Source organism: Talpa europaea, assembly GCF_964194135.1.
Source record: "Talpa europaea genome assembly, chromosome: 5".
NCBI classification, from domain to species: Eukaryota; Metazoa; Chordata; class Mammalia; order Eulipotyphla; family Talpidae; genus Talpa; species Talpa europaea.
The window spans coordinates 60653-74989 of NC_140071.1; the positions used below are offsets into that span (position 1 = coordinate 60653).

Genomic DNA, 14337 nt, shown 5'->3' on the forward strand with positions numbered 1-14337 from the left:
AACTGGGGTACAGGCAAGAGGTGTTGGGGGGGAAGGACTCACCAGAGACAGAGTGGGGAACAGGCACATCCACTGAAATCCAGTGCTGAGGGGAGCAGTGGGGAGACAGGAGAGGTCTGCTGCACCCTGTGGCTCCCTGGCCGGGGATCAAACTCGTGCCGCAGAGGCTGTGGCCTGCTTCATGGTGCTGCATCTTAACATCTTGTGCCACCAGGGAGGCCCTAAAAATACAAATTTGAGACATTTTATCTAATGGAGTTATCAAACAGCTTGGAAATTTAATGAATAAAAGTTTCTCATTGTTTTCACAAATAAAATAACTACTTCTTAAAACTAACATACATGACCAAAATTTTAAAATGAAAATCAAGAAATCTCTGTGTCTGTCATTGTCTTTTGTCTCTGGAGGGCTAATTGTATATAAATGGTGCCTATATAAATTCTAATAAGAAATCCCAAATTTTGAGATCACAATCTAAAATTTTGGTAATCAAAAACTAGCTCAAAACTTGATGGCTGAATTTGAAGTATGCATGCCTTAAGGTTATAACATTGCCTGTGGATACTTTACTCAATGTTTAAATGTGCTCTGCTTCCCTGGAGGCCGCAGGAGACAGGCCTCCTCCAGTCACTCCACACCCAGCGCCTCAGGCACCCAGGACTGAAATAGCAGTCAGGTGATGCAAGCTGGCCCACCATCCTGGCCCAAAGGCCAGCAGCCACAACAGCTGCAGGGAGAGCGCAGAGGGCAGACGCCTGGGGAGACGGCGCCATGCGATCCCTGCGTGCCCTCTCCGCAGAGGCCCTGGCATCCCACCCCCAGGTGGCCCCCAGCCTGGCCGGAGTGGCCCACAGTCTCTACCCACTGCTGTTCAAGGCCAGCTATTTGCTGGAGCGGGCGGAGCTGGTCCGCCTCCTGCTGGAGCGCTGGCCCCTGGAGGAGTTCCTACTGAGCGCACTGCTGGGCCCGAGCGCTGACCACCCCCAGGACCTGCGGGACCGGGCCTGCCGGGTCTGCTTGCAGGCCTGTGCACAGGGCCTTGCAGACCACGTGCTGCGGCCCGGGGGCGGGCGGCTGAGGGTGGCCGACCTCACGGGCCTGCGGGATGTGCAGGAGCAACGCTGCCCCTGTGGGAGGGCACTGGGTCGGTGGGGCCGCACTGAGCTGCTGGCCAGGACCTGCTGTGGGCTACAGGGAGGGGGGCCTACAGCAGGGCGCCCGCTCAAGGTCCTTGCCGACCTCTTCGTCACCGAGGGCAACTTGGAGGTGGCAGTGCGGGCCCTGGAAGGGGGCGGCCCACTGCGTCTGCACTGCCTGTCCTTCCGGGCAGACAGCCTGGACCCCGGGCAGCTCCTGCATGTGCTGCGTCTGGCCGGGCCGAGCCAGCTGCGCCGGCTGACTGTGGTGCACAGTGTGCGGCTGCATGCCGGCCTTGTGCAGCAGCTGCTGGCCCTGGGCTTCCCCCAGCTGGTCTCACTCACCCTGCCCACCAAGGCCTTCGACACGACCCCCGCCTACAACCCTGGCCCTGACAGCCAGGACGCCCTCCTCACGTCCATCGCCGGGGAGCTCAGCCGGATGACACAGCTCGCGGAGCTGAGCGTGGCCTTCTCCACACTAACCGGGAAGGTCCAGAGGCTGCTCGGGTGAGTGCGGGTGAGCAGGTGAGGGCTGCTGGGCGGTCACAGTGCCTGCCCATGGCCTCTCGGCTGGCATCAGGGCGACACGGGCCTCCGGGGCCAGGCTGAGAATGCACCAGGAGCACTAAAACGGGGCCCCGCCCTCCACAGCCATCAGTCCCCCACACCATGCCCCCATCTTCAGCCCAGGCCCCCACAGAAGGGCATGGGCGGGGGGACTCAGAAAACAAAGAAAGGACTCCACCATCTCATTGGGTGACAGCAGCCCTGGCCGGCTGACCAGCGGTCACTCTGTTGGGTGCCAACTCTTGGTGCCATCAGGCTTTGCTGCTGCAGTCCCTGCAGGCTTAGCCAGGCCAGGAAAGCAGCGGCCTGCTCTGGGCCCACTCAGGGAGTTGCTGGCAGGTGGCCTGGCATCCCCCGCCCGCCCCCCCCCACCGCTGGCCTGCTATAGGCCTAGGGTCCTGCTGCCAGAGCGGGAGCCCAGAGAGCATCCTGCCTGTGGCCAGCCTGGGCCCTCAGCCTGGACGTGTGTCTACAGGGCAATGCCCCGCAGCGGACTCCCCTGCCCTATGCCACACAGGCTGCCATGCTCTGTCCTCCAGCTGGGCCCTGGTCCGACCGAGAGGCTGTCCCGGCCCAGAAAAGTCAACAGAGGAAGATGGCAGGTGGCCAGGGAGGGCTTGTGCTGCGTGGCCTGGAGCAGAGGCCTGGCACTTGCGCAAGGGGCATCGCCCCAGCACCCTCACGGTGCTCTCAGCAGGCACTTGCAGCCCCAGTCCCCAGAGTGAGCGTCCAGGTCAGCAAGAAGGGGTCAGGGTCAGCAGGGAGAGTGTGGGGTCAGCAGAGTGTGTGGTGTCAGCTGCGGCCGGACACGGCACCGAGCTGTGTGTGGGGTGGAGGACCCCAAGTGCCCAGCTCTTAACATGCAGACCTCCAATGCCCACTTCACGCCTGCAGCTCAGAAGGTCCCATGTGGGGTACAGGGGTGAGGGCACCTTGACACACAGTTAGAAGCCAAACTCTGGGCACAGCAGGGTCAGCCACAGATGGGTGAGCACCAGTCAGGGGTCTCGAAGTTGGGAGGGGCTGTTGGCAACAGCTCTCTGGGCAGGGGCGGAGTCTAGGTCGGAGGCAGCAGTGGGTGTGCCCCAGCAGGAGCACAGGCGGCACCTGCCTTTACTGGGCCCTCAGCAGACTGGGGCTCCCCTGAGGCCCAGACACACCTCCCCGAGACCCAGCACCACGCTGGAGGGCAGAGCACCTGAGCCAGCTGCCACCCTGAACCTGCAGGGACTCTGTCCTGGAGCTCTGGGGCTGGAGGCCTCCCCGCCTAGCCTGTGTGGGCTCCACCTCCTCGTCCAGAGAGAAACCTGGTGTCTCCTGCCCCGCAAGCTCCCCACCTGTCCCAGCCACACGTGAGGGGCTTCTCCCCAGAGCTCTGCGCCACCCCCTGACCACACAGGAGCGCAGGCCTGTCTGGACACAGGTGGAGCCCACAGAGCAGCCCCCTGTGCACAAGCACACATGCTGTGGCCACGCGTGACTGCCCCCACACCCGCTCACGGCCGTCAACCCGCCAGCCACACAGGTGAGCTCAGCGCCTCCCAGAGGCAGCCTCTCACGGTCAGAGACTCCCAGCCACGTGACCTGCCGCGTCACAAACACGCCTGCTCTGGCCTCATCCAGCCACATGAGAGTGTAACTGGCTCCCAGCCCTCGAGCTATGGTGTCCGGCTGGTGGCCTGTGGCTACGTGCCTGGCCCCCAGGTCCCTGCGGCCTCCCTCACCTGTATGCTCTCTGCCCTGCCTGCAGCCCCCTGCGGACCCCGCTGCGCGTCCTGGACCTGGCCAACTGCTCCCTGAGCCACGCCGACCTGGCCTTCCTCGCCGACAGCATGCACGCAGCCCACCTGGAGGAGCTGGACCTCAGTGGGCACCCCCTGGTTAGCCTGTACCCCTCGACGTTCTTCCGGCTGCTGGGCAGGGCCGCAGCAACACTGAGGACCCTGACCCTGGAGGAGTGTGGTCTGGAGGATGGCCACGTGGGGCTTCTGTCCGTGGCCCTGGGGCCCTGCCAGCAGCTGCAAGAGCTGCGCCTCCTGGGGAACCCGCTGTCCGCCCGCGCCCTCCGGCACCTCTTGGCTACCCTGTGCACACTGCCCCAGCTGCGGGGCGTGCAGCTCCCTGTGCCCAGTGACTGCTACCCCGCGGGCGTCCCCTACCCCCAGGACGAGCTGACCCAATCCAAGTTCGACCAGCAGAAATACGAGGCCATCGCCGCAGAGCTGCAGGCAGACCTGCTGCAGGCTGGCCGGGCCGACGTCCAGGTCTCCACACCCCTGCACGGGAGCTTCGACCCTGACCTTCAAGAAACAGGCAGCGAGCTGGGTGCGCGCCTGCTGCAGGCTTTCAGGGCCGCGCTGGAGAACCTGTCCAGGGCGCTGAGACAGATGGAGTAGCCGAGCCTAGGGCCTGCGCTGGTGACCGCCACCCCCCCCAACCCTCCCCACCCCGCCACCGGTCAGCCAGGTGCCCAGAGCGCAGCAGGCGGCGGGCTGGGGTGAAGCCTGGAGGCTGGCGGTGGGGCAGGAGCCTGAGGCGGAGCGAGAGGTAGCCGTGGTTGTCAGCCGAGGGGCAATGACAGAGCAGAGTGGCCCAAGACGGCACAGCAGGCCCGGCCCGGAGACACGGTCTGCCAGAGAGCGTGGGGCCTGGACCAAGGCTCTGTCGCTGGAGGAAAACGCCGCCCTCGAGGCCCTGCCGCGCTCGGAGGCCCTCTGGGAAGACGATGAGGCTGACCGGGTTGCTTCATCCCCTCCTCCGAGGTCCGGTTTGTGCAGAGAGCTAGCGTGAGGCGCCTGGCAGGCCAAGCAGGGTGTGCTGATGCCAGCGTGGCATGAGTTCAGTGTGATAGAGAACACTTGAAAGAATTTGAGTGTGAAAATTAAACGATTTCTCAAGGTGGTTAGAGCTTGATGTGGTCAGACCCTCGCCCGCTGAAACTCTGGGCACTCACAGGTGGACCCTCCTGCGGGACCCTTGGGCCCTCCCACCTCTCACCCCACAGGGAGGGTGCCTCGGGCTGTGCTCATACTTGGGCCAAGGTTCCCGATGTGACGGTTCCCGACTGCGGGGCACGGTCTGGGGGTGTCCTGATGAGGCCTGCTTGCGTGGCAGGCCCCAGGCGAGCCAGCAGCTGCGATAGGAGGGCCAGGGTGCGGGGGATGGGCACCCTCAGCCCCGGGCCTGTTCTTTTTTTTTCTTTAAGAGGCATGTATTTTTATTTTTTATTTATGATTTTTATTTATTTGTTTGTTTGTTTGTTTTATTTACACATGCACTGGGCACAGTCAGAAGCGCGGGAGGATGAGAGAATTCACCAGAGCCAGAGCAGGGAGCAGGACCGAAGTACACTGCTGAGGGGAGCAGCGGGCGGCAGGAGAGGTCTGCGCGCCATGTGGGACCCTCCTCCAGTGGCCGGGGAGCAGCCGGGGATCGAACCGGCGCCGCAGAGGCCGCGGGCAGCTTCGTAACCCAGTGCTCAACCGCTGCGCCACCAGGGAGGCCCCCGGGCCTGTTCTTGCAGACAAGTGGCTGGAGGTGCACGTGGCAGTTGCGGAGCAGGGAGGGGGCGCCAGGACTCAGGCCGGCCTGTCTGCTCAGGCCCGGGAGTACCCAGCTCTGGCACTTCAGAGTGCATGGCCCCTGGCAGAGGCAGCCTCAGTACGAGAAGCCCCGCAGGCCTAGAGTGGGCTGGCGGCACTGGGCTGGCCCCTCTAGGCAGCAGGGGGAGGCTGCCCAGGCCACCTGCCCCGCCAAAGGCACGTGGGCAAAGAGGGCCAGGCCAAGGACACCGTCCTAGATTCGGGCCGTCTGGTCAGCAGGCTGACGCCCAGGGCCGTGCAGCCCCAGGGCCGGGAGCTGCCTCCCGCTGACTGCCCTGGACGAGGGCCGTGGATTCCGGGCCCCCCTTGGGCCTGGGGGGCAGTCAGGGTGTGTCCCAGGAGAGCAGAGCTCGGATGGGGGGACAGGGAGAATTAGATGTGCCAGCAAACTGCATCTGCACCCCACGAGCCCGCTGTGAGCTCTTGCCTTTGGGGCATGCTGGTGCAGAGTCACACTCTCCCGCAGGCCCTAGACCTCAATTTTAAACCACTCCAGCTCAGGGATGCACCCCACCTGACCCCTGTGCAGTGGCTCTGTGCATTCAGTGGCCACAACGCTGTGCAGACACCCCAAGCAAATGAAGCTGACTTCTGGAAGACATACGGCAGGGCCCACTGCCCCGTGCCCTGCACCCAGCACCCCCACCCACTGCCCCAGCCCACCGCCATCGCTGGGGCCGGTGTCTCCACTAGCTTGAGTCATCCGGACGTGTGTGTCTGACTGTGGCGGGTCGCTCAGCTGGGTTCCGGATTTTGGTTCTTGGGGTCCCCAGCCCCGCCACATGGAGCAGGACACACCAAGGCCCGTGCCAGGCAGGGGGAGTGGCAGCAAGGATGGTTCCGTGATGCCCGGGTGAGGGGTGGGGGGTGCTGCTTGGGCCCTTTAACCAGGGCCCCTGCTCACCTTCCCGGGCGGATGCTGCCTGCCGTGGCCACGGCTGGCCTGGGCCTGAGTGGCCATGGTGGGGAGACTTCCCTTCGCCTGCAGAGTGTGTCGGGGAGGCTGTGGGCAGGGACTGGACTGGCCTCTCCAGCGGAGAAAACTTTCCACTTGTAACGACTTGGTCGGCCTCAGCCGAGTTCACACCCACCGTCACAGAGTTGCCTGAGATCACCAGACTGTCTCCTGCCCTACACGTTCCTCGCTGAGGGATTTTACCCACCTTGTTCCTGAGGATTAATGGGGTGAAGGTCTCAGAGGGGTACAGGCCCTGCCCGCCTGGAGGAGCTTAGTTCCCTCTGTCCTGACCGAGCGCGTCTGGCAGGCTCCGGTGTCTGCTCGTGTGGCTGAGCAGGGACAGGGCCTCTGAAGCCCCATCACTGTGCTAGTGGATGGGCCGGGTTCTGCTGCCCGTCCCGCCCAGAGCCAACAAGCAGGGGCAGGACTGTCCAGAAGCAGCACGTCTGTTCAGACCACAAGCCACTGGCCTTGGATGTGGTTAGCTCACCCTGCGGAGCCATCCTGCCGTCCATCTCGAGCTGCCCGTCAGCACCGCCTGTCATGGCTGCTCCTGATGTCCCTCACCTTTGGCCCCCAGCACCAGTCACCAGCCCCATCATTGGACCCTGGGGCCTCTGACAGGTCGATGCCTGGCACTCCCGCAGGCACCATCGGACAGGAATCTCAGTCCAAAGCAGAGTTTTGGTTTGGAGCTGGCAGACCGCCGGTCAGGCGCATTCGAGCCTGTGCTGTGGGGCTCCCGCGCGGGTGGGCCGCGCCGTCCCCCGGCCCCATCAACTTGGCCAAGCAAAGATCCGCCAGCAGAAGCAGAAATCACAGCAGCAGTGAGAGGCAACAGCAGAATGTGCCCATCCCCAGACAGGGCTAATGAAAGACCGTTTCCACCACCACAACTGACTGCAGCCCCCCGAATTCACACAACGCTTTAAGGGTAAGGTGGGGTTTCAGGCCTTGTCTGGCCGGTCCTGCCTGAGGGGGGAACACTGGAGCTTTACTGGGAAGGTATTCTTGGGAACACCCTCCCTCCGCTAACTCTGCCGCTGCTCCATGCACCCTCCCTCGCCAGCAGGCTCCCTCCGCAGCGGGCAGCGGGCGGCTGCGCCCTCCAGAGCGGAGCCCAACGTCAGGGCCGGGCCCTCGCTGCACACCAGCAGCTCAGTGTCTGCCTCAGGAGGAGAGAGAAATCTGCAGAGAGGCCGGAGAGCAAGGGGGTTGAGGGAGGGGCCCACAGGCTGTCCCCATGGGGCAGCGCAGCAGGGACATCGGCTTTGCCTCAGTTTACCCTGATAATGGCGGGAAACTCTCCGGCAGATCTCGGCACGTTTCCGGGCAACGTTCCCACCAGGCCCACTGGCGGTGTGGCCGGCACTGCTCCTTCCAGACCAACATTTTTCCCTCACTGGCCTCCTCTGTCCTGTCTCAGTCATAAAAAACTCAAAAGGCCTCCTCCACCGAGGCCGAGAGTGGGCCCTGGGCTCTGCTTCTGGTCTTTGACACCAGTGCCTCCGACGAGGAGGCCTGAGTTAGGGGACACGGGCCAGCGACCTTGTCCCCGGGGACTCCCCTCTCCTGAGTGACCCTCCTGACCCTGTCATAACTCACAGGCTTCCCTGGTATTTTCTCGCCCTGACTGGAGTGAAATGTCCTTCCTGGCCCGCGGGGGCCCCTGGTCCCATGAGCCGCAGAATCGGCTCCTGCCTACTGTGCCGTGCTGGGGGTGGCCAGTGCCACGCTGCTCACTCCCTTTCTGTCCTTAAACACGGCGAGCCCCACAATAACCAACATAAAGCACGTCGGTCTCAAAGAGCTTCTTAGCAAAGAACACTGAAATATTATTCCAGGGTCTCCGACAGAGTCAGCTGAGTCTTGTCTCATGCAGCACTTCTCTCGCCCTGAGAGGTTGGGGGCTCACCCTGTCCTCGCCAGCGCATCTCAGCGCTCCCCGAGCCTCACTACTGGCTGGCTGGGCGGCCGGCCTCCCTTTAAAGACCAAGCCAAGAGAAAAGCAGGACGCCGTCCATCCAAGTGTTACGAGCGCGCAGGGGCGGGAGGCCCAAGCACTGCTCGACAGGTGAGGAGCCCACGAGAAGGGCGAGGGCCGAGCCCGCTCACTGGCTGGCATGTGGCCAGCTGCGCCGACACCAGCTGAGCAGATGCCGGGCAACAGAATCCTGTGACCACGCTGGCCAAGTCCCCAGGCGGATCTGCCGTGCCCCAAGTGCCTGCAGCCCCGGGTCGGGACCCAGAGGTGTTCACGGCAGTGCACGCTTCTCCCGCAGGGGTGGGGGTTGTCTTACTGGCCCGAGAGCTCCCCCTCCCCTGCACAGGTCATGCAGGAGGTCAGAGACGTGACAGGAGCTAGAATGTGCATGGCCAGGAAACGCAAGGAGCGCGTTTCTAGTCCAAGTCGCCTGAAGCCACTTTTGTTTTTTTGTTTTTGTTTTTTTTTTTTTTTCAAGATTTTTTTTTTAAGATTTATTTATTTACTTATACAAGCACTGGGTACAGTCAGAAGCGCGGGAGGGTGAGAGAATTCACCAGAGCCAGAGCGGGGAGCAGAGCAGGCAGAAGGACCGAAGGACACTGCTGAGGGGAGCAGCGGGCGGCAGGAGAGGTCTGCGCGCCATGTGGGACCCTCCTCCGGTGGCCGGGGAGCAGCCGGGGATCGAGCCGGGGATTGAGCCGGCGCTTCAGAGGCTGCGGGCAGATTCGCAACCCAGCGCTCAACCGCTGCGCCACCGGGGAGGCCCCTGAAGCCACTTTTGCTCAGACCAAGACGGCAGCCACGGTTGCAGCGGGGCTGCCTGGAGCCGGGGCGCAAGCACCTAGCAGACTCGAGCTCTCTGAGTCGACCCATCTCCTAACAGGGCCGAGGGAGAAGTAACCACTGCTCCACGTGAAACCCACACAACCTGGCCACCGACCCCAGGCAACCGGCCTGATTGGCCGCCTGGGGCAGGTCGCCCAGTTCACCCAATGCAGGTCTCAGCCCCACCCCCTCACCTGTAAAACCAGGCTGGGGACCACACAGTAGGTTGGGCTGCAGTCCTCCAGGAGGCGGGCCATGCTGCGTCTGGAAACCTGCACTCTGCAAGGGCCACGAGACCCAAACGTGCAGTTTGGGCTGGACACCTGCGTCCTCTGAAGGGTGTGCGTCCTCTAACCAGGATGCCCAGGCCTGCTGCAGCCACGGGCCGGGGGGGCCCTGAGAACCCAGGAGGGGCTTGGAACCGCGTGTCCATCCCGCCCCACCTGCGTCCTCCTGTGCGATGAAAGGCCGTGGGCCCGGCTGGAGCCGTGTCCTACCAGCCCCCACGAACACCGAGCCAGGGCTGCGACAGCCCAAAGGAGGCCACGACAGAACAGGCTGCACAGGGCTGGGCTGGGCCACACCACCAGCCTAGGGGGCTGCTCAGACCTGGGGGCATGCAGCCACAGGTGCCCATCTGCCTCTTACTTTATGGTAAAAACTGAGACAATCTAGTGAAACCATTTCATAAAGAACAAGGAGTCACACACACAAAAGGTGAAAACCAGCAGGCATTTTTTTAATTACACGTCATTGCTAATAAAGGTCTGCCCAGGAAGAGACATAGCCCCCTGCGCCAGGGTGCCGGCTGGACCCCACACATCTGTGATGGGGGGATCGTGCAGACAACGCAGAGGCCTGCGGCCTGCAGCGCCTTCTCGTGCCTTCAGCAATTCTGTCTGTGACCTTCAACTTCTAAATTTAATTTTAGGAGACAAGTAACCAAAGGCGACAATTCACTGAGAACATTGTTTACATCTGGGGCAGGTCTGTGTCTGACCCTGGACGCCACTCGGGGCTGCAACGGGAGGTCACCGTCCTGCTGGGGGCGGCACCATCCCAGCGGAAGGGCATCAGGGAGAGGGGTCCCCGCCCCGGGCACAGGCAGAGGACGGGCGCCCGCTGGAGCGGGCTGTGAGGGTCACTCTGCCCCGCCCTGCTCGTCCAGCAGGGCTCTCTCCACGCTCTTGAACTTCTTCAGTTCGACCATCAGCTCCCAGTACTTGAGATAGAGCCACAACAGCCTCCCGTTCTGGCGCCTGTCGGTGTTCCAGACGTCACCACAGTGCGTGTCATGCTTAAATATGTCGGTCAAGCCAGCGGCCATCTCCAGCTCAGCAGCCACCGGGTCGGTGGACGCCCGGACCAGGAGGTCCTTCTCGATCTCCAGCCGCTTGCTGCGGGGCAGCAGCCGGCTGCAGAAGATGCTCTGTCTCTCCGCGAGGGCCTCCTCGAACTCCCCCAGCAGACGCCGGGCCCTGCGCTGCCAGTCCTCCTCCCGGCCCAGGCAGCGCAAGTACGCACTCCGCAGGGGCTGCCTCTTCTCCCGCAGGACCCGGGCCCTTTCCTGTTCCAGAAGCTTCTTCTCCTCTACCAGCTTGCGCCCCTGAGAAATGAGGGCTTCCCGGTAACTAGCCGTTCTGTTCTGTTCCTTCTCCAGCTCCAGAGACAGCTGGGCCAGGGCGCGCCGGCTCTCAGAGAGTGCGGCCCCGTACTTGGCCTCCAGGTCTCGCTGGAAAGCCGCGGTGCTCTGGCGGCAGGCGTCCCGCTCTCTCTCTACTTCTTTCTGGGACTCCCGAGACCAGATCCAGCCTGAAGTAAGCAAAAGCATACACGCAGACAGTCAGAGCCAAGCTCCACCGCCTTTGTTTAAGGAAAACATGCCGCAGCAAAGGCAGCATTTCACTGCGGGTCCAGGCCCAGAGCAGGCACAGACAGGATTTTGTAGCAAACTCAAAAATGCAAAGTTCTAACCTTAAAACCAAACTAGGTCTCCCTGAGCATGCCCTCTCCCTAGGGCTAAGCGCTGCCCTCTCCAGCCATGCTGCGGGCAGGGCCCAGAGGCCGGTGCAGGGACGCACCAGAGCGGCAGGCCAGGCGGCCACCCAGAGAAACCCAGCGCCCCCGGGGTCAGAGAGAGGAGCCCACAGCCCCGGCGCCAGGCTCTGCTGTGACTCCCACCCGCAGCTGCAGGGGCAGCGCACGATACTCTCGGTACACACCCCCCTGCCCCCACCCCCGCCCGTCCTTAGAAACTCAACCTGTCCGGCAATGACAGCCAAGCACACGGGCCCACAAAACCTGAGCACGGACAGCCAAGTCTCCGGGGACAGGGTGCACGGCCACGCAGCAAGTCACGCAACCCAGGCTTCTCTCCCGCCCAGATGCAGGCGGCTGGCTCCGGCCATCCCCTTCTGCTGCCCAGGCACTGTCCAGCCACTCAGGCCTCCTCTGCAGCTTCAGCGTGGGTGACACCATGTCCACTTGAGGGGATGCGGGAGGCCAGGCAGGGATGCGGGGGCCCAGTCAAGCGAGATAACTCCCATGGGAATCCATGCGCCCATGGACCAGTGCTGGCCTCACGGCATGGAGCTGCCCAAGGCCTCCAGGAGGTGGCGGCCACAGGGGGTCTGAGGAGAGGCAGAGCAGGTGAGAGGGGCCCACCAAGTGGTGATGGGGTCCGGACCCCCCAGGGTTGCAATTCCAGAGACCTGGCACTGGGGCGGCCCGAGGCTCCTTAAGGCCCAGGGTCACCTCTGCTCAAGGACAAGGGGAGGAACAGGAGGCAGCTAGGACGCCACGGGGGGCCCAGGGCCCCAAGGGCCAAGGCTGGGAATGAGGTGCTCCTCCCACCCCCATGGTGTTGTCACAATAAGCCCCTGGGGAGTGGAGGTGACAAGACCCCGTGAGGTGGGGTCCAACCCCAGCTCTTGCCCAGCCCCTCCCTGGGGAGTCCATGGGCTGGAGGTGTATGAGGAACTAGACCCCACCTGAGAATAAGAGGGCGACTGCCCCTCACCAGCACTGTCCAGGAAAGGCAACCGAAGAACAACACGAGGAAACCCCACCGCAGGATCTAATACCCCAAACACCCAGGTTTCAACAAGAAAAAATATCACTCTTCATACTGAGAATCAGGAAACCTCAGCTGAGCGGGCGTCATGGGGGGGGCGTGACGCGGCCCTCGCAGACTCTGCAGAAGTGGGGTGTACCGAGCACTCCCAACCAGCAGTAGGGATGCCAGGCCCATGGGCAGCAGCCCTTCGGCATGACCCACTGGGGTTATTTCAAACATGTGCCCGGAATGGCGTTCGTCAGCCCCTTGAAATTGGAGGGCAACACACTTGCAGGCCATGGAGAGCCCATGCAGCCACAAGCCCCAGCGCAGCCCGCATGGCACCCAGAAGAGCAGAAGGCATCTGCCTGGGCACAGCTGGAAGGAGCCCAGGCCAGAGACAGGTGTGTGCTGTGTGGGCTTGGCCTCCCAGAGAATCAGCAGCAGCAGATCACTGGCTTCCGGGCGGAGACCTAAGCCATCATCCAAATGGAAGCCTCCCTATGCGGAGAAAGCCACAGCTCGGAGGAAGAGGGACAGGTCCACCCGTGTGCAAACCAGAACCTGCAAGTGTGGCCAAGCTCTCAAGCTCTCAAAATGCAACATCAGAAAACCACCCAAGGGAAAGGGTGGAAAGTCAGGCACCGTGCCCCACAGCCAGGGGGCAGGGGAGGGCATTCAGCCCACTAGACTTGTTTTGGCTAATGCCTCCAGATGTTTTTTTTTTTTTTTGGCTTGGACTGATGAACTGTTTTTCCAGGAATGGAGGACTTTTGCTTTCCACAATGGACAATACCTGGAGGGACTGTTTTCTTTCATACTGGAACCCTGGAAAACTTCCATCTGAGACTGTATCCCAGCATCCATATATTTGTTCTTCATCACCAAGGAAATGGTGGCAAAAGTGAAAGGAGGGAATTGTTAGGGGAAAAGGATGTCCTGAGCTAATTCCATACAGGCTTCGTGGACTCCACTCCTACTCCAGACCAAAGCCATCGAGACACTGGGAAAGACAAATCCCATCACCACCAAAGGGAAGGTGGCTGTGACCTGAGGGTGGAGTTAAGCAGCCAGGGTTGGTATAAAAACCAGACACACGGGCCTTGGGGGTCTCTTGCCTCCTGGTTTCATGGCTTGTGGCTCGCGGCCAGCTCTCAGAGCGCCATTTGGGAGTCCAGATTGGTGGATCGGGTATGACGCATTTAAGACTTTACCTCCCACTTTTCTCCCTGAGTCGTATATTTCCTCATTTCCCCGTCCTCTGTGAATAATTCTTTTATTGACCTTTTGTGTGTGCGACTAATTCTTTTATTGACCTTTTGTGTGTGCGTCAGTGGAGTATTAAGTCCCTTTTAAGCGCGCAGGTGAGGACCCACAGCCAAGCAACCCGTTTTATATTGGGGCTGCCCTGTAATGGTTTTAGACTCAGCAGAGCCCGCCTACCGAGCCCTCCAGGCGTGTCAGCCAGAAACGGAGGCTCAGCGGGTGAAGTCGTGTGCCCAATACACCGGGCAAGGCCAGATACACACGTGCGCCAGCAGCTCCTGAAGACCGGGGTCTATGGACTCCACGTTTCCAGCCCAGAGAATGCTCAAGTTAGGGAAACGAGACTTACGGAAAGCAGCCAGTCCCAGCATCGGAACCAACAGAGCGTAATTCCATCGGCTTCCATCTCCCCCGTCTGCCCTAGAATTAGGTTGAATATTCCAATTGGGGGGGTCATTTAAGTTATTCATGGAGACAGACCTAGAAGTAAACAATGAGAACATTAACCATGTAAAAGGAAGGAAACGCGACACCATCACATCATTTCTGTGTCTCATTTGAATCCGTTATCCCGCCCCAATGTGCTGCTCAGTTCGGCCTCTTGCCCTGCACAGCACGTCTGCACAGCACGCAGTCTTACGGGATCAAAAGGAGGGCCAGCCCACAAGACTTCAGATAAAAGCAGCTCAGCTCTGGAGGGGGCCCTCCTGGGGGGCAGGGATCAAGTCTCAGGGCTATCAAGCTATGGTCCCCCCACCCCCGCAGCATGAGTTGGATCCCTGGCCAGGGAGTGACCCACAGAGCGCTGCAGACCTCTCCTGTCTCCTGCTGCTCCCCTCAGAAGTGTGTTTCAGTAGATCCGCCTGTTCTGCTCCCCACTCTGTCTCTGGTGAATCCTCGCATCCTCCACTTCTGGCCTGTACCCCAGTTCTTGTGT

General features: G+C 61.7%; 2 protein-coding genes across 2 annotated transcripts; one reads left to right on the top strand and one right to left on the bottom strand.

Moving 5' to 3' along the window:
- Positions 1-772: 772 nt before the first annotated feature.
- On the top strand, positions 773-4273 carry LRRC14B (leucine rich repeat containing 14B; the record flags this gene model as incomplete). The annotated part of the gene is made up of 2 exons (XM_084233906.1): positions 773-1647; positions 3458-4273. 2 exons carry the CDS (start codon positions 773-775, stop codon positions 4101-4103), a joined length of 1521 nt encoding a protein of 506 aa, XP_084090032.1. The 3' UTR covers positions 4104-4273.
- Positions 4274-10220: 5947 nt separating this feature from the next.
- On the bottom strand, positions 10221-13870 carry CCDC127 (coiled-coil domain containing 127; the record flags this gene model as incomplete). The annotated part of the gene is made up of 2 exons (XM_084233874.1): positions 10221-10891; positions 13750-13870. The coding sequence occupies 2 exons, from the start codon at positions 13868-13870 to the stop codon at positions 10221-10223; spliced, it is 792 nt and encodes a 263-aa protein (XP_084090000.1).
- Between the last annotated feature and the right edge of the window lie 467 nt (positions 13871-14337).